The sequence below is a fragment of the Apium graveolens genome, chromosome 5, assembly GCF_009905375.1.
Source record: "Apium graveolens cultivar Ventura chromosome 5, ASM990537v1, whole genome shotgun sequence".
NCBI classification, from domain to species: domain Eukaryota; kingdom Viridiplantae; phylum Streptophyta; class Magnoliopsida; order Apiales; family Apiaceae; genus Apium; species Apium graveolens.
Window position 1 is genome coordinate 105344481 of NC_133651.1, and position 27200 is coordinate 105371680.

The 27200-nt window shown below is 35.1% G+C and overlaps 2 protein-coding genes across 2 annotated transcripts; both read left to right on the top strand.

Annotated features, from left to right (window-relative positions):
• The first annotated feature begins 16464 nt into the window (after positions 1 to 16464).
• Positions 16465 to 23303, top strand: LOC141661539 (peroxisomal membrane protein PMP22-like). Its single transcript, XM_074468555.1, has 6 exons — positions 16465 to 16493; positions 21939 to 22040; positions 22307 to 22382; positions 22588 to 22658; positions 22740 to 22825; positions 22939 to 23303. The coding sequence occupies exons 3-6, from the start codon at positions 22355 to 22357 to the stop codon at positions 22991 to 22993; spliced, it is 240 nt and encodes a 79-aa protein (XP_074324656.1). The 5' UTR covers positions 16465 to 16493; positions 21939 to 22040; positions 22307 to 22354; the 3' UTR covers positions 22994 to 23303.
• A 1443-nt stretch (positions 23304 to 24746) lies between these two features.
• Positions 24747 to 26954, top strand: LOC141660295 (uncharacterized). The gene has a single exon (XM_074467269.1). It carries the CDS (start codon positions 24747 to 24749, stop codon positions 26952 to 26954), a length of 2208 nt encoding a protein of 735 aa, XP_074323370.1.
• The last annotated feature ends 246 nt before the right edge of the window (positions 26955 to 27200 follow it).

Here is a 27200-nt window from a genome sequence, read left to right on the forward strand (position 1 = left end):
CATTTTACAGTGGCTTCTCAGTGTAAGTGAGTCACGACTGCTTATCAGAATTTATGTTGTTATCGAAGGATTTCTCCAGTAATCATAGAGTGTGAAAAGTCACCAAGAAAATTTTATTTTGCTTTTCTAATGCATATTACTTAATATCAGCAATGCACTTGGGTCTTCCCTTCCACATTTTTACTCTAGATCTCAAAGGAGTACCTGGTTTTTATTTCTTTTCTTTTCTTTTTCTTTTGATAAGTGAGGCTTATCAGCACTTAGTACATCCATCAGATTTACTAACATCAGAACTTAACAGACAAGAAGCACTATTCTAGTTTTTGACTTAGTAATAAGATACACAAAGTAAACTTAACTAAGCTCAATATCAGAATTTGCTTGTGTTAAAAGACTTCCACATAAACAATTACTTCAAACATGGGATCTTTAGTATATTAAAGATTACTAGGTCAGCATCTAGCACAGTTATCCTCATTGGATTGAATAGTCACAGAAACATTCATATCACTATCAGAGTTTAGAAATTCACATCAGACAATCAATCAGCACTTAAGCAAATTTCAATTTAAGCACAGAATACACAAAGATAGTAATATCTATAAATACTGATCATAAAGTCTGATGTATCAGAACATAAACTAGGCAGATTTAGAGAAAGAACCTGAAACCATTCCAAGTTCATTTACCAATCTTATAAAAGTAGCTTCACACTGTGGTTTTGTGAAGATATCTGCTAGTTGTTGATCTGTTGGAACAAAATGCAATTCCACTGTACCTTCATCCCCATGTTCCCTTATGAAGTGGTACCTAATGCTGATGTGCTTTGTCATTGAGTGTTGAACTGGATTATCTGTCATAGAAATAGCACTTTGATTATCACAGTAAATAGGGATTTTAGAAAATTCTAACCCATAATCTAGTAACTGATTCTTCATCCAAAGAATTTGTGCACAACAGCTTCCTGCAGTAATGTATTCTACTTCTGCAGTTGATGTGGAAATTGACTTCTGTTTCTTGCTAAACCAAGAAACCAATCTGCCTCCAAGAAATTGGCAGCTTCCACTTGTGCTTTTCCTGTCAATTTTGCATCCTGCAAAATATGCATCTGAGTAACCTATTAGCTTAAAGTCTAATTCTCCGGGATATCACAATCCCAGATCAGCTGTACCCTTAAGGTACTTGAAAATTCTTTTCACAGCTGTTAAGTGAGGTTCTTTTGGATCTGCTTGAAATCTTGCACAAAGACAGGTAGCATACATGATATCAGGTCTACTTGCAGTTAGATAGAGTAGAGAGCCAATCATACCTCTGTAATCAGTAATATCTACTGATTTACCAATATCCTTATCCAACTTTGTTGCAGTGGCCATATGAGTGGATGCATTTGAACAATCTTGCATTCCAAACTTTTTCAACAAATTTCTGGTGTACCTAGATTGACAAATAAAAGTTCCTTCCTCATTCTGCTTGACTTGAAGGCCCAGAAAATAGTTAAGTTCTCCCATCATACTCATTTGATATCTTGACTGCATCAGCTTGGCAAACTTCTTACAAAGTCTATCATTTGTAGAACCAAAAATGATATCATCAACATATATCTGCACCAAAAGTAAGTCCTTTCCATGGTTGAGGTAGAACAGTGTTTTGTCAATAGTCCCTCTATTAAATCCATTTTCCAGAAGAAACTGAGCTAAGGTCTCATACCTTAAGGCCATAAAGTGCTTTAGTCCACTTCCTTGCAGATGGAAGGTTATCTCTAAAACTGGATGCTCCCCCGTGATCCATGCTGTCTCCATCAATATTTTCTGATGCTCCCCCTGAAATTATGCTCTCTGAGTTGGATCCTTCAGAATTTGAGTTTTTAGAAATATCAGAACATGAGTTTCCAGAATTATCAGAACTTGGCCCATCAGAACTTGAAGAGCCTGTTGTAGGTTCTGATGCTTCTTGAGATGTGGTTGTATCTTCAGTATGCCCCCTACACATGTGCATCTTGCTTTGGCGTAGTCACCACAGTTTCAATAATATCAGAGTTTAATACATCAGAGTTTGTAGTATCAGGATTTAGACTGTCAGGATTTACAGAATCATAATTTAACACTTCATTTTCGAATCTCAGCTGATCATGATCATTGAAATATTCAAGTCCAGTAATCTTCTTATCATCAAAAGAGACATTGATAGATTCCATGACAACCCATGTTCTTAAATTGTAGACTCTGAAGGCTTTTATGGAAAGTGGATATCCAACAAAAATTTCTTCATCAGCTTTTAGATCAAATTTGGATAGCTGTTCGGGATGAGTCTTAAGAACAAAATACTTGCATCCAAATACATGAAAATACTTCAGATTTGGATTCTTTTTCTTCACCATCTCATATGGTGTCTTTCCATGCTTGTTAATGAGTGTAGCATTCTGAGTAAAATAAGCAGTCTACACAGCTTCAGCCCAAAAGTAGGTTGATAACTTTGCTTCATCAAGCATAGTTCGTGCAGCTTCAATAAGAGTTCTATTCTTTCTTTTAATAACTCCATTTTACTGTGGAGTTTCAGGAGCAGAAAATTCCTGCTTTATTCCATGGTCTTTGTAGAACGCTTCCATGATCAAATTCTTGAACTTAGTGCCATTATCACTTCTTATGATCTTCACAGAATCTTTGACCAATTTATCCAGTTGCTTGACATGATCAATCAAGATAGATGCAGTTTCACTTTTTGTGTGCAAGAAATACACCCATGTGTATCTGGTGAACTCATCCACTGTGAACATAACATATTTCTTCTTTGCATTAGACATGACATTCACTGGACCAAATAGATCAACATGTAGTAGGTGATAAGGCTCAAGAATTGATGATTCAGACTTGCTTTTGAATGAAGATTTTCTTTGTTTTGCCTTCTGACAAGAATCACAAAGGCCATCAGGAGCAAATACTGATTTTGGCAGTCCTCTCACAAGATCTTTCTTGACTAGTTCATTTATATTGTTGAAATTTAAATGAGAGAGTTTCTTGTGCAAATCCTAGCTTTCTTCAATTGATGCTCTACTTAACAGACAGATTGCAGAACCATCAGTACTTGTTGAAAGCTTGGCTTCATAAATTTTACCATGCATGTATCCTTTCAGAACAACTTTTCCTGAGACCAGAGCTACTTTTTCAATGATGACATTCCCAAGATTGCTATTGCCATATCCCAGAGTTTTTCCAATGTTGCCATCTCCATAAGAAACACCTGGGCCAGCTTTCTCCACAAAGTCTGATAGCAGGGCTTTATTTCCAGTCATATGTCCTGAACATCCACTGTCCAGAACTAGGATGTTCTTCTTGTTGCCCTGCAATCACAAAGACCACTAATAATTAGTTTTAAGGACCCAGACTTGCTTGGATCCTTTGGCCTTATTAAGTTTATTAACATTTGCAGCGGATTTAGCATCAGAGTTTATGTTAACAGTTTTCTTATCAGAATTTGCAATATCAGACTTTGCAACAGAACTTACACTAGAAGGAATAATGCTAACTTTCTTTATAGAAGGTTTTATTTGATAATAATCATAGTACAAACTATGATATTCCTTACAAGTATAAATGGAATGCCATAAACTACCACAATGAAAACAAGGATTTTATGGCTTATATCTAACAGACTGACTCTTAACTCCTGATTTTGAAGGTAAGGAGTTTATGTTCTTATTCTTTCTGCAAAAAGAAGCCAGATGGTTAGAGTTTCCGCAGTTATGACATGCTTTTCTAGGAGCATTAGGAACAGGCTTACAATTGTTAATTTTGTTCACACCTTCCTTTCCATTCCTATTTTTCCTAGGTGGCATTACCTTGTTTACATTTTTAACCTGTTTTAGCTTTTGCTTAAGCCGCTTCTTAGTCATTAAGCCTATGTTAACTTCAGTTGGCTTATCCTGTTTAGGTTTTTCAGAAGTTAATTTCTCCTTAACTTCTGATTTCTCGATATCAGTCTTTGCAGTTACAAACTTAACAGGATTTACCTTTGGTTTTTGTTTAACAACTATAGGCTCAGTTTCTACAGTTCCCTTACTGTTCTTATCATCTCATAACCTAAGCCCTCTTTCCAGTTTCCACTACTAAGAATATCCTGAGTTGCTCTACTAGAGTTAGTCCAAGTCCTGATAATCTCTCTTTCCTTTTCTAACTCAGTTTTTAGAGATTCATTCATTTTTAACACTTCATCCCTAACATAAAAGGCATCATCTCTATCTTTCTGAGTTTGATGGAACATGACTAACTCTTTTTCTAAATAATCATTCCTCTTTTTATAAGCAAAATTTTCAGAAGTTAATCATTCACATGTTAAAGTTTGATCTTTATAACTAATGAACATGGTTTTAAGATATCTTCTCAACTCAGTAATATCATCAGTATGAAAGGCATAAGTAGTTTGAGGTACCTTTAAGTTAGCAGTATCAGAACTGCTATCAGCATTTGCCATCAAGGCATAGTTTTCCTCATCCTTAGAATCTGAAGCATCTGACGAGCTTTTCTTCTTTGTGATAAGAGCCTTGCCTTTATCACTTTTCCCTTTTCTGCAATCAGGAGATATGTGGCCTTTTTTACCACAGTTGTAGCATTTAACTTTTGAGTAATCTCCTCTGTCAGACTTTCCTCCTTTGCCTTCAGATTTTCTGAATCCTTTCGTATCAGAACTTGCACCTTTCCTGGAAAACTTCTTTCCTCTCCTGAATTTCCTGTATGCAATCTTTGTGATTCCTTTCACCATAAGAGCACACAGCTTCATCATCTCTTCATCAGGGTCCATCTCAGGTATACTTTCAGTTTCTGAGTCATCACCAGTATCAAAACTTGATGACTCAGTATCAGACTTTGTGATGAGAGCTTTTCCCTTGCCTTTCCTTGAGGCAGCTTCTTTGGGACTTTCCTCCTCAGCCACAAAGGCAACTGTCCTTGACTTTCTTCCATTCCTCTTGCTTCTTTGTTCCATCTCAAGTTCATGAGTCTTGAGCATCCCATAAATTTCATCAAGAGTTGTTTCATCAAGATTATAGTTGTCTCTTATTATTGTGGCCTTCAAATCCCATCTTTTAGGAAGAGCTAACAGGAATTTAAGATTTGAATCTTCAATATCATACTCTTTGTCAACTAATGACAAATCATTCAAGAGTTTGACAAATCTGTCATATAAATCAGTTAATGACTTATCAGGTTTTGAGTCAAAGTGCTCATACTCTTGAGTGAGTATCGTCTTCCTGTTCTTCTTGATTGAATCAATTCCCTGACACCTTATTTCCAAAGCATCCCATATCTCTTTTGCAGTCTTGCATTGAATTACCCTATTTGACATGACATTATTAATGGCACTATACAACAAGTGTCTTACCTTTGCATCCTTCACAATTGATGAGATATCTTTAGCAATGTAATCACTTTTCTCCTTTGGTACAGACTTTGCTGGCTGACCTGCAACTTCCACAGAGAGTTTGGTTGGCATACGTGGTCCTTCATTAATCCTGTCGAGATATTCTGGATCTGTAGCTTCCAGAAACATAACCATCTTCACTTTCCATATAGAATACTCAGAAGGTTTCAACATAGGAACTCTTATAGTCTCATATCGACTATGGGTTATGGTTTTTGGAGGTTCTTCATTTTTGGTGGGCTTGGTTGGAGTTTCTTCTTCAGACATGATTATTTATGGATCTTAAACTGTTTGTGTGTTAACAGATTGCTCTGATACCACTTGTTAGGTCACGCACACTGTAGAAGAGGGTTGAATACAGTATTTACTACAATCAAATCGAATATAAGAACTCAAGTAACAGAAAACAGATTTTATTCAACACAATAAACTCTGTTACAATATGGAACTGTTCTCTCTCAGTGATGAACAAATTATCACGAGAGCTGCTAGGGTTATATTCAATAATAACTTCGATAATGATAACACATATAGTGTAAACCCTATGTTTGTGTTTATATACTACACAGTTACAAGATAATGTTCTAATTGATATAGAATATAATTCTGCTTCCTAAAATATATCAACTAGTTATCTTTTTTTCCAAGTATTCTATTCTTCATAGAATTGCTTCTTCATGCATATTTCTTCATGTCTTAGTCTCGATCTTCTTTCCTTTCAATCAGCCGTCTGCCTTATCTGAAAGTCACCTTAAGTCCTGATATTATCTCCTGATAAATATCTTCTGATAACTTAAGTTCTGATAACTTATGTTCTGATATCTTAAGTTCTGTCTTCAGTATAAGTGTTGATTTCCAGTTAAGTACTGATTTGTCCTGTTAGTTAAGATCTGAAAACTAAACACAAATCATATTACACATGACATCACAAATATATCTAACAAAGCCACTGTAAAAAGGAATTTCAAAAGATGCATAAAATGAGCACAAACAGTTGAGGTGGACTCATGCATAAATTTGTTCTATAGTAGACATCATGACTGATGACAGATTTTAAGCATTTTTCTGAGTTATGCCTGTTGGTGAGACTGCGTAGCTGTATGAACAGTTACGTGATAAGTCAACACGATAACAACACTAGAACAGGACAGGTTTATAATACTACGTCTACACAAGAAATCAGGATAAATGAAGACAAGGCAAATATAAAGAATCAGAAGATTAGAAGAAAGCCTGAAGTCTGTCTACAGGTCACTGAAAGAAGTTCATTAATATGATCATGCCTCAGTAAAGAACAAAGGTTAAAGACTTTCAGGGTTTCAGAAAGATTAAAGATTCGGTATACAAGTGCTACCGGAAGATTTCAGTGTATTGGCATTGATTGAAGATAAACAGTGTTCGAAGCATAGGAATCTGAAAAATTAAAGATAGGGTATAGAAAGAGGTTAATGAAGATGTTGTCTAAATTAATAGAAAGGATTCCAGTGAAAGTACAGTTGTTTATTGACAGTCAGTGTCCGAAGCAATAAAGTTGAGGCAAGCTTAACAATATAATCAAAGCTATAATACGAAGACCTGAATCGGGGTTAATCGTCTGTGAACCAGACCAGTTGCACCAGGCGTCAACAACTCGTGAAAGGAATCTGGGTATTATTTATAGAAAAATTGTTAAGTTGAGAAACGTACTTGGATTGAACGTTTATCTGTTAAAGTATGAGAAGAGGTGCGCGGGGTATACAGCTAAACAGCTCAGGGAACTGGCGAAGCTCAAAGTTTAATTGTTAAATTAAATAATTTATTTAATGGACTTTAATATAATTTGTTTAATAAACTTAAATTGATTTATCATATAAACTTTAAATAAGTTTATTTTATAAATCTAAATTAGTTTATTTATATAAGTTATATTTAAGTTTATTTTATAAATTAATTTAGTTACAATTTAAACTTAAAAAGAAAAAAAATAGAAAATAGAAAAAGGAAAAAGAAAAACAAAAAAGAAAAAGAAAACAAAAAGAAAACAAAAAGAAAATGAAAAAAAAAGTAAAAAAAGGATAAAAGAAAAAGGAAACCAGGGGTGGCATTTCCCTGGTCGCCACAGAAGGTGATTCTTTTGTTTTAGTTAAGTACTAAGTAATTTTATGGTACTAGTACATCCCCTGGTCGCCAGAGGAGTAATTCTCCCTCCCCCTTTTGTTGTCGCCACAGAGTAAAGAAGTTGTCGCCCCATAGAGTCGTCTCTCCTCAACCACACATTCTATTGGATATAAAGTATACACAATTGCAGCAGAAGGAGACAGCCATTCATTCTGAATTATTTTCTGTTCATCTTCTCTCCCAAAAAGATAGGTGAAATGGGAGCATTGATTTACAGAGAAGCTCAAGCTATTTGTTTATCCGTTTAACTTCTCACCGGAGTAACGTTATAATGCCCGATTTAATTCTTGTATATTCTTAGGGGCATTATAATCTTTACCCGGTAATTAAATCCTAGTACAAACAAAAGCTAGATTATTGTATAGGATTTGATTTGTAAATCTTTGTAGTAGCTAGGAACTTTGTTGTTCTTAGATTGTAGCCGGTTAATTTATTCACCGGAGTGGAGCAACACCCTCGAGGATTTATATACGAATATATATTTCCCCGAATATCTTATGTTCCTCATTTTTATCGTTCCAAACATTATTCCTCTCAAGAACACGAAACCACTAACCGAGCACTAAATATTTTATCCTCTAAAGATTCGAAAGAATTTTTAATTTAGTGATTATCGTATTCAACCCCCCCTTTTACGATAATTCGGGACCTAACAATGCCTTATTTATAAGATGTACTGAAGTTGATCAGACTTTAATCTCTATATGATATTTTGCTGAATGCACACACTTTCACTCCATATGAATGATGAAAATTACTGTGGTGATTAAGTTCTTTTTGACAAACAGTTAGCTGTCATTTGCATAAATTCTGAGGACAAATTCTTATAGAAGTTTTGACGATTAAACTATGAAGAAAACAAGTCAGTATTTGTATGAAGAATCATAGAAAAAGATATTCACTATTTGAGTACAAAAGCCATGTTCTGATGATTGTTAAAATCTGATATAAGTTAAGTTCTGATATTAAATCCTGATGGAATCCTTGATGCTTACGTGTCATTTTTCTTTACTTGACTTATTTGTGGTAAATTATGAAATAATCATATTTAAATCAGAATAAAATCGGGGTGAGATAAAAATAGTCATAATCATTATGGGATAGTGGTTAACGTGTTGGTTTTGAATAACTGCATGTGCACGATAATTATTGCCTATTCCTATGCCCAATAACTCTTGCTTTAGATCTTTTACTGACTATTATTATTACACATCAGTCTAGGGAGTCGAGGGATCATTATTTTTACTTGTAATTGTTAAACACTCCTCGCGTCCCTTGGTATTCCATTGCCTATTTAAATGACTGATCATTCATCAGTAAAATCACATCTGTTCATTTCTCTCAAATAATGGCTCATATTAGTTGGTTTTACTGCTATGGCACAGAAATTGTGACCATTTTTCGAAATGGAATTCCGACTCTAAATCCTATCAACAGCATTCCATTCGACATCTGGAATCAACTTCCGGGCAATATTAAAAATGATCTGCTGTCATTCCAAAGAGAAGTTCATCTTCGTATTCTTAAACAGCAGGAGCAAATCATTCGTCTTGCTATTCTCTTTGTTGAAAATAGGAAGAAGAATTAATTGTCATCCATTCGTTTCTCTTCACCGTCAGCTTTGTCAGTCTTTTTAGACTAGGACTAAGGCTGTTGATGTTAAGAATTTTAGAATTGGACTATCTTGTAATTTTTGCATGTAATTGATAAATTTCATGAAATGTACTAATCTGATATATTAATAAAATTTCCTTTAATTGCAAGATTTGTTCTTTGTTTCTCAAATTATATGTCTGTGCATGTTTTAATTACAATTTGTTAATCTTTACTTCATCATTTTTAACTTTATCCTGTGATGAATGTTTTTTATTTAATAATGGTCAATAATAAATTTTGATGATTTGAGGAAACAATTGAAGCACGAGTTCATGCATCTGAACCTGTGATAGTTGAAGCTGAGAATGTTACTTCTCAGAAAGAAATAGCAGCTCAAAGTTCTGATACTTTGAAAAGGAAATTTATAAATTCTGATGCTGCTGAAGCAACTCCTTCATTGGCAAGGAGATTGAAGAAAATGAAGGCAAGGAGGTATTTGGCTAAGGCTATATCAGAAGATACTGAAGAAGCTGAGGAAGGGGATCAGGAATCTCTGATCTCACAAGAACCAATTATTAGAAGCCCTTCCAGCTCAAGCCAAAGACATTGCTAATGACACAGTTCTTACCCCTCATGTCTCCTATTAAAGCTACAGATGAAGCTAAAGAACAAACTGATAATTCTGAAATAGATATTCATAATTTGAATATACCTGAAGTTCTTTATCTGGAAGCTCTATCTACATCAAAGACACCAGCTCTGGAGATAAATTCTGCTGATCAGAATTTAGATGATGTAATTCCTGAATCTCCAGTTGCTTCACACACTGTTGAGCTCTCAGAACAGAATGAGTCTTCCTCTAGTTCTGCTGATAGTGTTTCTGTTGAGACTCCAGTACCTACTCTGGGCAAGGAAGAATTGGTGAAGAAATTTGTTGAAAGGGAAGCACATATTCCTTGGGAGGATACTCACAGAGGTGTGGACCAAGAAGTGGAATGAATCGAATTTTATTCCATGTTCTAAAATTCTGATAGAGCATATTGCAAAAGCTGATGAGTTGCTCACAAATGCTGATTTCAAGACACAACTCAAGATCACAGCTCTGTCTACAAAACATCTTCAAGGTCTACATACTGCTACTCATGAAAAGGTTGATACACTCAGAGAACAAGTTGATAAGCTCGATCAGGTGCTCAAGCTTGACAAAACAGGTATATCAGACCTATTTCTGAAAAAGTTGCAGTCATTGAGAAAACTCAAGAGAAGCAACATGCCCAAATTGTTGAGGTTCTGGTTAATCAAGCTTCTCAGAAAGCTCAATTGGATGAAATCCAATCTTCAGTTGAACTTCTTCTTTCTCTCTTACTTCTTGATGATGCCAAAAAGGGGGGAGAAGGTAGTTAAGTCAAATGCTCACCTACTCAAGAACTGAAGAAAAAGGATGATAAAGGTGATGACCAGGGAAACTCTAAAAAGAGTAGAGGTCAAAGAAAAGTTCAAGGAAAATCTTCTATTCAGAACAAGTCAAGTTCTGATGTTGTGAAGGCTCAAAGACTAAAGTCAAGTGGTGATAAGCAAAGTCTGATGTCAAGTTCTGATATTCTAATTTAGTCAGGATCTGAAGATTCTCAGAAGTTTTTGCAAACTCTGAAGTTAAAGGGGAAGCAGACTATTGTTTATTACAAAGATCCTAAAATACAGACACTTGATAAGGAGATAGCAAAAAGATTATTTCTGAAACACAATCCAGGAATGGATTTAGAAACTCTCAAGGAGGAAAAAGCTAGATTTGCTGCTGAGAAGAAAAATCCTAAATCTAAAGTTTCTGATGCAAAGAAACCTCCAAGGCCAAAGGAAAAGGGCATTGTGATCAAGGAAAAGTCAAATTCTGAAACTTCAAAGTTCAGAACTAGACCACAGACTGAGAGTAATCCCAAATACAAAGGGAAAGGAAAAATTGATGAACCAACCAAGTCACTGGATTTGAAAACTTCTCAAGATCTGATGAAACCTGTGTGTAAAATGATTCAAGTATCTGATGATAATCTTGTTGAAGATGAAACTGTTCAAATTCTGAAAAGAAGAAAGATAAGTGAAGATTCTAAAACAACCTCTGACACTGCTCAAGTTGTTATTCAGAATAAAGGACAGGAAGGTACAAAAGTAACAGAAAATTCTGATCAAGCTATCAAGACATCAACTGCTGACAATGCTCAAGTTTATTTGAATAAATTGGAAATTGTTGATAAAAAAAAGCTGTTATGGAAGAAAGCTACTCCAGTTGAACCAAAATCCAATCTCATGATTATTCAACTTGCTACATTTGGGTTGAAAGCCAAGCAACCTAGAGATAGAGTTGGATTAGGTTCTGACGAAGAGAAGATTCAAACAGGAGTAGAGATTACTCTAAGAGATCCTTTCATGTTGACAGACAAACCATATGAACAAATCAAACAAAGGCACCTTGACAAGGTGTTGTCTTCTCAAGTTATGATAAATGCTCATGATAAGGAGAATCTAAAAGAGAAATTGATCTTATTTCTCAATGATGGAAGGACTTATAGATTAGCTGATACTGATGTATTAAAGAAGTCTATCAGAGAACTTCAACATATTCATTATCTTCTGGAAGTAAAATCTGATGTTACAAGAAGATGGTCAGAATATATTTTGAAGGCTATAAGAGATCTATTCAGAATCTCTGGTACAAAGACTTCTCATTACAGTCCAATGATTACTGAAGGTGATGGAAGAGAAATTCATATGCTGAAGAATTCTGCTAAGGTGAAAGTTATTCAGAAAGGAAGATGTTTATGTTATAATGAAAACTCTTCACATCCTAAGGTTATCAGACTTGGTGATGGACTTGAAAGAACATCCATTCAAGCTCTCAGAACAACCATTTATCAAATTGGTGATAGTAATAAAAAGAACTGATGCGGGTCAAAGCACAGTTAGCTGAAGTTCTGAAGAAAGCTGAAGATAATCTGATAAATGATTTTGTTAAGAATCATTATGGATTCAGATTGATTCAGTGATGTTGGTAAAGCTGGATGTTTTGTAAGTTGTAATTAATAGTCTTATTAAACTCTTATTGCATTTGAACTTAAATGTTTTTGACATCATCAAATCTATTAACTTGTACATTCTTGCATACTTACAAGTTGGGGGAGATTGTTGGATATATTTGAGATGTCATGTCTAATATATTTCATGTTTAGTTTTCAGATCTTAACTAACAGGAAATATCAGTACTTACTGGAATCAGGACTTACTGGAAGTCAGGACTTAATGATATCAGGACTTAGATTATCAGAAGATAATATCAGAAGATGGATATCAGAACTTAAGTACTGGAGGACTAACAGTTAAGGAAGGAAGCTGATTTACAGGAAAGAAGATCGAAACTAATACGGAATAAGATATGCATGGAAAGAGTTCGAGGACTAGAAGAATTATATAAGATATCTGGTTGATATATTTTAGGAGAGAGAATTATATTCCATATCAGCTAGAAGTTATCTTGTAACTGTGTGTCTATATAAACACAGACATAGGTTTACTCTATAAGAGTTACGATCATCGAGAAGATCATAAATTGTAACCTAGCAGCTCTCGTGATATTTGTTCATCAGAGAGAGAACAGTTCCATTGTAACAGAGTTTGTTATATCGAATACATCTGTTTTCTGTTACTTGTGCTTAAAATCGATTTGATTGTATTCTATACTGTATTCAACCCCCTTCTACAGTGTTGTGTGACCTAACATTATATTCTAAATATTTGTTTTTGTTAATGAAAAAGAAATAGTGAATACAATTTATAAATGATTGTTGAAATTTTGGTGATGGTTGATGCTGATATATGATGAAAAGTAGGGAAGATTTGGTGTTTAGGTGTGGCTAAGATTCTATGGGAAAAATAGGATTTTCTTCAAATATCTTTCCTTTCTTGAATTTTAAGAAAACTGAACCCCTATACAATGTTGTTTCGTACCCTCTTTATAGGGATCAGGAGCAACAAACCTTCAAGGGCTAGGTTTCCCACCCTGGGGCCCAATGAGCTGGGCCAATTCCTTTATTTCCATCTACCTAGATTGTCAAGGCCCGACAATATTCTAGGAGTGTGGAGATTGAGTCATTGACCCGAGATTCTGAAGTCAAACCTTATCTAATTCCACTTTTAGACCCGAAACTTAATTTTCTAAGTGCTAACTAATTCGACCTAATTAAAGGTTAAGGCCAGTCTTCAGTTTTTAATCAGCAACAGTCTTCAATCTTTAATTGAACAGACATACACCACTTATACAATCTTCAGTACATTTTGAACCCAATTCGTCGATGTTATTAAAGTAACTCGAGGCCTAAAAAGGGCCAGACCTCTTCTTCATATATTTAGTACTAATATTCTTCTGACAGTTTCATTTAGCTTATTTTCCAAGTCATCTTCGATTGAACAAATGCCATAAGAATCGGATAACGTTTATTATTCATCAATATAGGCTAGTACGTTGTGGTTTAGGTTTCGTTGATATATGTAATCATGCTAATATACTAATGAATTTTCTAATGTGTGACCATGGGTTTTTTAACTTAATTTTGATTGGTTCACATTTATTAATAATAGTGGACCCCATATATACACAAAACTCCATCAATCAAAATAAACTAAACTCATGACCGCATAATAGAAAAACCGTACAACTGAGACCACAATATTGTTAATTTGTAAACGGTATTTAGGCAAAGTTGCATCCAACATTGTGTCAATACTATCCCGTATTCGCCAAGTAAAGTTATTGAATAGGGACAAGATCGAAAAAAGCAGCGAAAAAAATTATCCCCGTAACAATATTTTCAAGTCTTGCGAATTTTAAATGATCTTTTTTGACATTAATCAAATCAACTCCTAAAAAAATTGTTAATATCAATTAAGATAAAAAGGATTGTTACTTAAAAACATTTTAATAAATATATATATATATATAAATCCAAAAATAATGACATAGAACTAATCACATTGTCCACTCACAACTAAATCGTATTCTACCAATAATTCATTAGCACGGAGTATTATCAAATTTATTTAAGTAAGATATTGCATCCGTGAATACTCGTAATTTCTCATATTTTTTGAATAATTTATAAATATGAGTATTGTAAATTTTATTTTAAAAATCGTTTACATCCATAACTAGTAAGGTTTTAAGGAGGTGCATTTCGTACCGTCTTTTTATTCCAACAAAATATTAAAAAAAAAAGAATATACTACTCTAATAAAAAAGAAAACAAAACAAAATAGAAGAATATACGCTTATTAGAAAAAACTGATCGTATTTGAGTTATAGATCAATCCGCCCACTAAAATATAAAATTGACCGTTTGATAAATCAACTACAACTAGGCCAGCAATTTAACTTTATTATCATCGATATACATTTAAATAATCAAATTCTATACGGTTAAAGAATATATAACCTTCACAGTCAGCAAGTCAAGACTGAGTAGCTCTTATATACAATTAAAAACACTCTATATGCATGACTTTTTGAACACCCAGATTCATTTTGCATGTTTTCTTGATTTTGAGAAAGAAATTCAAGAATTTGATTATGGGTTCAGTGGCTAAGAATGGTTTGAGGCAGTACCTTTTACAGCTTCAACAACACCCATTGAGAACCAAGGTTGTTGTTTTTAATGAGATTTTTTCAAATTCTTGTGTTTTTGTTATAATTTTGTCTGATGTTTTTTTTTTATTTCTTGAACTGGGTTGTGATTATATCTTGTTGATTTTAATGGGGATTTGTGTTCTTTTCATATGATTATGAAATGGAGTTTGATTGTTTTGATTAGCTATGATCTAGGTTTTTTAAAGATTTTTTTTTGGTTTTGTTAATGCAGGCTATTACTGCTGGAGTGTTGTCAGCAATAAGTGATATAGCTTCTTAGAAGCTCACTGGGATACAGAAGCTTCAGATCAAACGCCTTCTTTTGAAAGTGGTATGCATATTGTTTGTAACTTTTCAGTTTTAGTGTATGAGGTATTTATAGTATTCATCAATGATCTTGTATCTAACATTTGCATTTATGGACTATGGATGTTTTCTTTCTTGCTTTTGCTGACTGGTTTAAATAAAACTGCCAAAATGACTTTTTGTTGTCAAAGAAAGTGCATGTTTGGGGAAACCAAATTTCAACTTATATGATCTACATGACCGTTATCAAGTTTAGTTGATTGTTTGGGAAATAATTAAAATGGTCTTTTCTGGTTCATTTTCCTTCAAAACGGGAATGTGGAGATTCTTAACTTTGGCGTTCAACATTCAACTTCTTTCTTCCTGCTTTTTTGCTTTCTTCCTGTTGAGCATTTATTTTTATTTTAATTTTAATTTATATTTTTCTTTTAACAATTTGTATTTTAATATTTCTGTTTTTGTCTAACATATTATTTTAATTTACTTAAAATTGTTGTATCAAAATATTTGAATTATTTTATAAAAATTTATTACTTTCATCAAAATAAATAGTGTATATTCTATAGTTTCATTCCAATAACGATACCCTTGTTTTAAATATTCTCTTTTTATTTTATATTCATGTATCAAAATTATTAATTATGTGATTTGTAACCATAAAGAGCCGCCAATTTTTTTTTGTTCTTTTACGTTTTATATTTTAATTTTGTTTTAATAAACAATATAACTTATAAGTTACGGTTTACCAAACACATTTTCAACTTATAAATAACTTATACCTAAAATTATCCAAACACCGGAATAACTTATAAGTTACGATGTTCATATCACTTATATGCCACTTTTCAACTTTAAATTATAAGTTACATTTTTTAAGATATCCATTTGGGCCCAAAGTCAGGACCAAACAAAACATACAAAATATATAGAAAACATTTTTCTTTGTTTTCTTATATGTTTGAAATGTTTCTGCTACGAGGACAAGCAATTAGTCTATGTTCCTTGAAAGAGATTTGTGACTTTTGATAATTATTTTGATGGAAAAGTTGTGATGCTTTGACTTAGTATACAAGTATGAATAGGTAATGCACCCTTGTAATTTTAATAAGTTTCTTTTTTGTTTTTTCGGCTTTTCTTGTCTTGATTCTTTTATGCTGAGATTGTATTAATCATGTTATGCGCACTTTAATTTTAAGGTAAAACTGTCGTATTTGATGGGAAACTGAACCAATGCAATTAGATTACCGATAAGTTTGATAAGAGTTTGATAAAATAGGTAGCTGAGGCCTGGGAGGACTTGGTATAAATTGATCAAGGGAGGAGATTTAAGACAAAATTGATACATAGTAGTCCGGTAAAATCTGATCATTTAAGAACTGCTATCAAGAAAGTTATCTTCTCTTTTTACTAAAGGATTTTGATGTATTTTGCTCTTATTCTTTCTATGATTACAACACAAGCATGGTTATATCTACAGGCTACCAGGTTCACTATAATGTCTAGGTACAATTCTAAATATTTATCGATATACTATTTCTAATATGATTTGCTGATTTTCCTCCCGTTATGTCGCATCTTCCTCTTTTTATCTATATGCTTAATACGCCCCCGCAAGATTGAGGCTCCATCTGAGACTCCAATCTTGGAGCGAAGAGAATTAAATTGTTGGCGGGGTAACGCTTTTGTAAGCACATCTGCAAGTTAATCTCTTGTGGAGATATGGAGCACTTGGAGAGTATCATTGGCAACATATTCTCTTACAAAGTGATAGTCCAGTGATATGTGCTTCATACGCGAATGAAATACTGGATTTGCACATAGACAAGTAGCGCCTGTATTGTCGCAGAACAATACCGGTAGCTGAGGCAGATTAATTCTCATTTCAATAAGCAGGTTTTGTATCCATAGAATTTCAGCAGTAGTGTTGGCAATGGCTTTGTATTCGGCTTCCGATGAAGATCTTGATACATATTTTTGACGACTGGATTTCCAGGAGATGGCATTAGAGCCGATATAAAGCACATATCCTGTAGTTGAGCGACTGTCATCGCGGTTACCACCCCAATCAGAATCGCTAAAAGCCTTCGATTGTAGGGATGTGCCTTTACGATGGAAGAGGCCATGAAAAATAGTGTTTTTCAAGTATCGAAGAACGCGTTTTATTGCTGTCCAATGTAACTCAGTAGGAGAGTGCATGAATTGAGATAGGCGATTCACCGCAAATGGGATATCTGGGCGTGTCAAAGACAAGTACTGAAGCCCACCTACTAATTTCCTATAAGGTGTTGGATCTATTGGACTTGATCTATCTTTAAGCAATAGAGGTGAGGTATGACACATCGGTGTAGTGACTTCTTTAGCACCTTCCATAGAAAATATTTCAAGAAGATCAGTTATATGTCGATGTTGAGATAGGAAGAGACCAGTAGTTGTATGTATTACTTCAACACCTAAAAAGTGATGGAGAGTTTCTAGATCTTTTAAAGAGAATCTGCAACCAAGCTCAACAACAAAAGATTCGAGAAACTTGTCATTATTACCGGTAAGTACTACGTCACCGACATAAACCAAAAAATATAAGCATGTGCCATTTTTGTTGTAGATGAATAAGGAGGAGTCGGCCACTGAATTCACAAAACCAAAAGTGATGAGATAGGATTTTAATTCTTGGTACCAAACTCGAGAGGCTTGCCTTAAACCGTAAATACCTTTTCGTAGTTTGCAAACATAATTGGGCAGCGAGGGATGAATGAAACCGGGAGGCTGAACCATGTAAACATTATCAGAGAGTGTACCTTGAAGAAAGGCGTTGTTGACGTCTAGTTGTCGAAGCTTCCAACCAAAATTAAGAGCAAGGCCAAGAACCAAACGGATAGTTGTGGGTTTCAAGGCAGGACTGAATGTTTCTGAATAATCTAATCCAGGTCGCTGATGATAGCCTTTAGCCACAAGGGGAGCTTTGTACCTTACAATTGTGCCATCTGGATTACATTTGATGCGAAAGATCCAACGACATCCTACCACATTGGTTGCAGTTTCTGGTGGAACAAGATCCCAAGTCCCGTTACGCATAAGTGCATCAAATTCCTCTGACATTGCTGCACGCCATTTTTCATCTTTTACAGCTTCAGAGAAATTTTTTGGCTCAAGTAATGGAGGTAATGGATGCATGGTTGTCTGATTTACAAAAGCAGAATTATAATATTTTGGATTTTGTCTCCTATCACGAGTGGGACAGGTGTTATGTGGCGATGATGGGGTGGGTGTAGCAGGGTTAGAGTTTACTGAAAATGGTGATATTGGTGAGTTTGGTGGTGTGGATGTGGTTTCTGAAATAGGCAAGGGTGGATTTGTTTGGATGATATGTGTGGAGGAGAACGGTACATGATTTGGTGTCGACTCAATGGTGGTAGTAATTGGGGTGGAAGCTGTAGATAGGGAAGGAACATCTGCATTTGGTTCTACTGAGTTGCTCTGCGTAACTTGCGGGGATGTTATTAGATGTTTATTTGTTGCCTGCATAGAAAATATATGCTCAATAAATTTAACATGACGAGAGATGTAAGTCTTTTTGGATATAGGATCAAAATATTTATGTGCTGATTGGCTTGTGGAGTAGCCAACAAATATGCAACCAGTTGAACGTGGTTGAAGTTTAGAAGTTGTATATGGTCGTAACCAAGGATAACATAAGCACCCAAATACTTTTAGACGCAAATAATTTGGTGCTTTGTTAAATAATACATGAAATGGAGATTTGAAGTTGAGTATCGGAGTTGGAAGGCGGTTAATAAGGTATACAGCGGTTTGAAATGCATACGGCCAGTAAGTGAGAGGAAGAGATGCAGTTTGAAGGAGGGTCAGACCTGTCTCAACAACATGACGATGCCGTCTTTGTGATGTTCCATTATGTTCGGGTGTGTGAGGAGGTGTTTTAAAATTAAAGATGCCATGAGAATTTAGAATGGGTGCTAAGGCAATGTACTCACCACCATTATCTGTGTATATAGTGATAAGTGGACGCTAGAAGAATTTTTCAACAAGTAACTTGAATTGTGGAAATAGTATTGTAACCTCTGATTTTTTTCTCATAGGATATAACCAAACATATTTACTGAAGTGATCGACAAATATAAGCTAATATCGATAACCATCAAAGGATAAGTCTGTAGGTCCCCAAATATCAGAGTAAATTAATTCAAGAGGAGCATTACTTTGAAGAGAATTTTCACCAAATGGTAGTTTATGACTCTTATTGCAATCACAAGCATTACAATAAAACCTAGTACTTGAGGAAGAGTTCATTCTTAAGTTACATGTTTGAAAAACGAATCGAATCACAGGAAGAGATGGGTGACCCAGACGTTGATGTCATTTTGTGAGTTGAGTTTTTGTTGTGTGATTGACTCGAGGATTTATTGAGCTAGGAATACAATAGACATCGTTAATATTTTCCCCGCGAAGTAGTAGCGCCCCCGTGCGTAGATCCTTTACAATAAAATGAAAGGTAAAAAATTCGAGTGAGACATTGTTTGATTGGTAATATTTTGAAACAGATACTAGATTACTCTTAATGGAGGGTGCACACAAGATGTTATCTAAAACAAATGACTTATCCTGATGAACAAGTGTACTGTTACCAATATGAGATATTTTCAAACCTGTACCATCACCAATATTAATTTCATCAGGGCCACCGTAGTCGGAAAAATGCTGCAAATTATTTATGTCAACTGTAACATGATGAGAGGCACCGGAATCAAACAGCCATGGTTGAGCAGCAGACCTGTTAAGAGAGGCTGTGTTGGCCATAGGCTGGGAGTTATGAGCCTGCGATGTTGAGTTGACTTGTACATTATTGGTTTTGAGAAATCGCATCAGTTTTCGACATTCATTGGTGTGGTGTCCAGGTATTTCACAAAAGTTACAGAATAAAGCAGGTGAACTGAAAGACCGATTTGTGTTTGGACGAGATGAGTTCCAGTTGGACCTATTGTTGTTAAAAACACGCCCGTTATTTTGAGTGTTTGGTGAAAATCGGCTATGATCTCGATTTGTCTGATTGCTCCAAGAACGATTTTGATTACCATGATGGTGGTTCGTATACTTTGCTGTCGCCAAGGAAAGAGGTGGGTTGACATGCTCTGCCTTTTTAATTCGACGCTCAGAATCTTCTAACTTGTCGCATAACTCGTCAAACGTAATTGGCGTGTCTCGAATACGAACGGCTTCTGCGACATGATTAAATTCATTACCCACACCTTTGAGAGCATGAATGATTAAGTCTTCTTCAGCGAGGGGAGCATCAACGATAGCTAATGCATCAGAAGTGGCTCGTACATCTCGCATGTATTCCGAAATGGAGCGTGTGCCACGTGGATTATCATGGAGTTTTTTTTAGAGACATTATGCGAGATCGTGATTTATTTGCAAAAAGTGCACAGAGATGATCCCACGCTTCTTGGAAGAATTAACACTTGATATATGAGTCTGAATTTCTGGAGAACAACTTCCCAGTATTGCATTTAGGATGAGCTGATCTTGCCTGTACCAGATGAGAAATTCTGGGTTTGGAATTGTTTTTGCACTATCTTCTGAATCAGGAATTGTTGCAGGCTTGACGTTATGATTGTTGATATGGTGAAGGAGATCGAATCCAATAAGAGCCGAGTGGAGTTGGGTCCTCCAAACAGAGAAATTTGATGGCGTAAGTTTGGTTGGCAGATGAGAGAGAGCATTGAAGGAGATGATCTGGTTCAGAACGGAAGAGGCCATGGATCTTTTAATTGAGCTTTTAAGAAATTAGTGCTCTGATACCATAAAGGGTTTTGATGTATTTTGCTCTTATTCTTTCTATGATTACAACACAAGCCATGGTTATATATACAGGCTACCAGGTTCACTATAATGTCTAGGTACAATTCTAAATATTTATCGATATACTATTGCTGATATGATTTGCTGATTTTCCTCCCGTTATGTCGCATCTTCCTTCTTTCCATCTATATGCTTAATATTTACAAGTCCCTTAAAGTAGGTGTCACTATAAATCACAATAGTGATACTCCAGTAATTAAGTCTTATCCTTTATTTTTCGCAATTATAATCTGTTGAGTTATTCAATTTTTTGCACAATTACTTCTCTCTTCACTCTGATGGCTTAGACTTTGGCAATTAGCAGTGTTGCATATATGTTTATAACTGCAGCATTGCAACAAAATAGTAATATTTGGGATCGTTTTACATCCAACATGTTACAAGCTACCAGCCACAATACTGAGCATAAATGCTTGCAGTTTCATTTGGAATTGTAAAGAAAGTTAAGATTCACAGTTTCAACAGTTTCCTAAGAAAAAGTTGTGAAAGCCCAGTCAGATGTCGCTAGATGGGTTCGGAAAGAGGGACGGGGCTAATAGCTTTTGCTGTATTCTGTTAAATACCATCTTCCCCAGCTGCAAGTTTTGGTACTATATTATTTTTCTATTTGAATGCATACAGTGATATAAGACTGATTTGATCTAATTTATTATTTATGTGGTATGCACTAGAAGATTTGCATCATATTTCACCCTGCGTTGAGATCTTAAGGTTATGAAGAAATACCTAGTCTTTTATATTTTTAGACATCTCCTTGTAGTTAAGATGGCATGTTCTATATTGCTTGAGTACTAAGTAATTTAATCTTGAAAGGATCTAATTGAGCTAATTTTGAATTCATTTTATAATGCCTAATTGCCTAGGGTAGTAGATTGATATTAGTTACATTAATATTTGTCATTAATAACACAATTGAATGCAGCTTTTGGGAGTTGTCTATCTCGGACCCTTTGGCCACTATTTTCATATATTGCTGGACAAACTTTTCAAGGGGAAGAAAGACCCGGCAACAGTGGGTAAAAAGGTGATATATGTATTTCCTTTCAAAGAAAATGAGTGCATGTAATATTATCAATGTGAAGACTGAACTCTGTTTATGTCGTTTTCTCCTTGACCACTAGATTATCTGTGTGTCTTACTAATTCAGTTAACGCTATTTCCAACGCTTGATTTGTATTAATTATGTATCTATACAATTTATCCATATTTCTGTAAACAACTTCATTAGAGGGGCAGGATAGGAAACTTTAAATACAACCAGTATTCTAATGTGCTAATGAATTATTTCAGGTCTTGGTAGAGCAGTTGACTTCTTCACCCTGGAACAACTTGCTTTTTATGATATACTATGGCTCGATCATCGAGGGTAAGTCAGCATAAATGAATTTAAACAGATAATTATAGCTGTCCCCTAGAGAAAATCCATCAGTTTTGGGTATCATTTATCTCCTTTGTTTGATCCAATTGTCTACTACAGCATTTTAACAGAAAATCTGAGTGCCAGATCTAGAGTAAACGGGATAAAGACTGCTAGCATCTCTTAACTTGCTAACTCTGTATGTATGCTTCAGGAAGACCCTGGAACCAAGTAAAATCTAAGATTAAGAAAGAATATCCAACAGTCCAGTATGCCGCATGGACGGTAACTATTTGAGTTCTTTTGTACTTATATCTTCTTTACTACAGAACAATATATACTAAAATTTTAAGTAAATAAATGCAGTTTTGGCCGGTGATAGGGTGGATTAATCACCAGCATGTTCCGCTGCAGTTTCGTGTCATCGTTCAAAGTGTTGTTGCATGTTGCTGGTATGCATTTAAATTAAACTTCTTCCTATTTATAACATTTTTCTACCTGTTTTCACAGAATTTTGAGGTAGTAAAGAAGTCAATAATGTTTTATATTTGACTAAATGTTGTAGGGGCATATTCTTGAGTGTACGAGCTGCGAAGGCGACCCCAGCAATTAAGGGTTAGGGTTGAAGGGATGGTTGCAACATAATTTGATGGACTTGCATACTAGCTCTTATGTAGTAGTTTAAGTGGTGAGTTGTATCACATTTTCACTACTTAGATATGTATCTAAATGTCAGTAGTGAAAATCTGGTGGCTTATGAGTAGACGTAATTTATTAAATTTGATAATGTAGTTGAGATATTGTAATTTGAAAGATAATTTTTATTAATGTTCTACAGTAGACTATTCTAAGGGTATGAATAAGCTCTGTAATACAAGCATACTGCAGTGCTAATTTTCGTTTGCCTTGTAATATGATCATTTTGAAGGATTTGCCGATTGCCTATCATTTTTTCTTTGCCTCACTTTGATTAGTGTTAGATTTCTCTTTATTGATCTCTCTTACATGACATAGTAAATGATGTAAGTTAGAATTAAGTTGCTGCGTCGAAAAGATTACTCCTTTTGACAGAAGTATTGAGGTTCATAAATCAATCAATATTTTCACACCAAGTACACTGAAAAGAAATATATAAGATCATTGTTTTATTGATGTAAATTATTACTTTTATATTGTTCCTTTACAAAAAAGTTCAATTTCATTCCATTCCATACCATTCCATTCATCAAATGAGCGCGTAAGTTTTAAAAGAAAAAAGTAAAATAAAAAACACTTAATTTATCATATTAATTAAATACATTGTAGAAATAATAATAAACATAATAAGGAATTAATGTTACGATTATAAATAATAAAAATATTATTATATTCTCTTTTGGATTATATATCCCAGGTAAATAAATATGTGATTTACAATCAGAGTTGAAATTAAATTTGATTACTTAAAAAAAAAGCAATAAAGCTCAAATATAACTTTAAACGTGCCGTGAATTGGGTTCTTTCTTCATGCAAGAGAAATCCTAAAGTAGAAAGCTGATACAAACTAAAAATCTTTAGTCCATAATTGAAGGCAAATATATTCCACTTTTGCTCCAAACAAATAGGAATAGCTAGCTAGCCATATCATTGAAGCCTCTCTTTTTGTTTCTCACTTGTTTCATTTTCATATTTACTTTAATCACTTGTTACTGATTCTCCTGCCAATAAAGTTGGTAATGTGATACATAACTTATAACATTGGCTATGCAAATGTTCCCTAGAGTACAAATATACAGCTCATTATCAAATTCTTTTAGTGCAGTATGTATGACAGTATACATTGTTCACGTATGATGGACTAATGAATAACGACAACTTGTTGGTAAATTATTCGATATGGAACAAGTAACAAATTAAGGTGTTCAATATTCAATACAAAGTAACTTAGTCTAGAAACTACAAACTGGTGATTCGTATTACTCATACTAGTGATTTGTAGTAATGTGACTGTGATTTCTACTACTACTTCAACTGCCAGACCAGTAATTTTAGCTGATTTTGAGAGTTAGTATGCTAAAATGGTTGATAGTGAAAGCCAAGGTGATCCTAAATCCTAAGATGTTTATACGTTTGTGCGTAATTTTTGTTATACTGTAATTTAAGTTTAGGTGTGTCTTGTTTATCACTTTATGCTACAAGTGAATCTTATACTCTCAAGTTAACATCTTTGTTCACGTGTTTTGCGTGGTACTTGTCTACTGCATATGTATAAGATGCATGCAGCACAATTATGGATCATCATAAACATTGCTTCTTCTTCTGCTAGCTTGCTTGATGTCTGGTTGAGCAGCAAGCAGAGTTCTCTATATATTCATTTATTTTTTCTTCATACAAATGGGTTTGGGTAAAGCAGAGGTAACAAGAGAAGCGAGGGACATTTTTAATGAATGGGAACTTCGGATTTGCATCCTATTTAGCCTTTTCCTTCAAATGTTGTTAATTTTGGCTGGACCTTTAAGAAGGATAGTCTCCGGAAAAGGGCTAGATATCCTTCTTTGGTCTGCATACTTACTTGCAGATGGCACTGCTATCTTTGCAGTAGGACTCATCTCCAGCAAGCAAAGTGACTATTCCAATCACTGCGAGAATGCACCTACAAACAATATCTTGGCAACCTTCTGGGCTCCTTTTCTTCTGGCGCATCTTGGTGGTCCAGATCCCATCACTGCTTTCGCCCTCGAGGACAATGAGCTGTGGCTCAGGCATTTATTTTCCCTGTTTACGCAGTGCATTGCAGTGGCTTATGTTTTTTATCAATCTCTCACGCTTAACAATCTGTGGGTACCATCACTGCTTATGTTTCTGTGCGGGATCATCAAGTATGCTGAGCGCACATATGCTTTGTATTGCGCGAGCGCTAATACCTTCCGTGACTCCATGCTTAGGGAACCTGATCCGGGGCCTAACTACGCAAAACTCATGGGGGAATACGTTTCAAAAAGAGATGCTAAACTCCCCACCAGAATTGAAATGCTTCCGGAACCGGATAGAGTGGTCAAAGCAACTAACAGAATGAAGCAAACTCCGCTTGAGCAATTGGAAGTAGTGCAGTACGCTTTTCGTTACTTCACAAACTTCAAAGGACTGGTTGTAGATCTCATTTTCAGCTTCCGTGAGCGCAACCAGAGCCGGGATTTCTTCCTTTCAAGAAGTTCTGAAGACGCCTTCAGAGTTGTTGAGGTAGAGTTAAATTTTCTCTATGATGTTTTATTCACCAAGCTTCCTGTAGTATATTATCGAGTTGGGTTCGGCTGTCGGGCTGTATCCGTTGGTGCCATTGTCACTTCATTGGTGCTTTTTCATTATGTTGATAAAAAGAATTTCAAACCTCAAGGATTTGAGATAGGAATTACCTATACTTTGCTTATCGGAGGAATTGTGTTGGAAGTTATTGCTTTTTTCATGCTTATTTTCTCCGACTGGACAGTTGTGAAGGTCAAGCCTTCTCCTGATGAAAATCCAAATGAGCGATCATGGAGACGTTTGTTTATCAATTTTATAGTGAGTGCTAATGAAACAAGAGGGAAGATCATTTGTTGGTTGCTTAATATTGGTGGGGTTCGTGGCAGTGCTCTGTCAGAACTCACTGATAGCAGGTGGGCTGAGTCTATCTCCACGTACAAACTTATATATTATTGTTTACATAAACGTACAAAATTCTGGGAGAAATTATATGATCAGTTTGGAATTAGAGCCTTCCTTGATGAGATGGTATATGTGGAACGACAGCCATTGCCTTCCTATATGAAAGATTTCATTTTTAGAGAGTTAAAAATGAAGTCGGAGATGGCAGATGATTTGGACACTGCTAAGGAAATATGTTCAGCCAAAGGTGAATGGGTACTTCGAATAGCAGGTTACAGTGGCTTTGAATTGTTCTCTTATGTCGCTGATGTTGACTATGATGAGAGCCTTCTTCTCTGGCACATTGCCACTGAACTTTGCCACAATGATAAAGATGACAAAAAAAGCCAGGCCGAGCAAGAACTCCCTCGCGGTTCACCCTTGGAGCATCAAAGGAAAATCGCCAAGCTAATATCAGATTACATGATATATCTTCTAGTCATGAAGCCTGGTATGATGTCAGCTGTTTCTGGAATCGGACTTATAAGATTCCGTGACACTTGTGCTGAGGCTAACAAATTCCTTGACAGTGTATTATCAGCAAATGATAAAGTTCGTCCAAAAGAAGAGTTACAGGAGATAGCCTGCAAAGAAATTATTAATGTTAATACAGAAGTAAAGCCAGTAACCATAAAGGGAGATAGAAGCAAGTCGGTATTGTTTGAAGCAGCAAGATTGGCCAAGGAGCTGAAAAAGGATGAATTCAAGAGGGTGAAATGGGAGATACTCAGCAAGGTTTGGGTGGAACTGCTATCATACGGAGCAAGTCATATCAGGTCAAATGCTCATGCTCAACAGCTAAGTAAAGGTGGAGAACTTATAACCGTTGTTTGGTTATTGATGGCTCAGCTTGGCCTGGGAGATCAGTTCCAGATCAATGAAGGTCATGCAAGGGCAAAGCTGATTGTCGGAAAGTAGTCTACTTAACCATTACCTATTGTGTGTTTTTGAAATAATTTACTGAATGTTGTGTCCTGTTTCTTTCTTTTGTTTTTGGTTATTCCATTGTCACAATGACCAAAAAGTTCATCAGGAACTCTTCACAGTGCCTTAGGAATAGATAAATAATATGATAGTGTATTAAGCTACTTTGTTTGAAATGTTTTTGTGTGTTATGCTGAACTTCTCTACATGTAATCTCTCTTGAGAGGCCTATTAAATAAT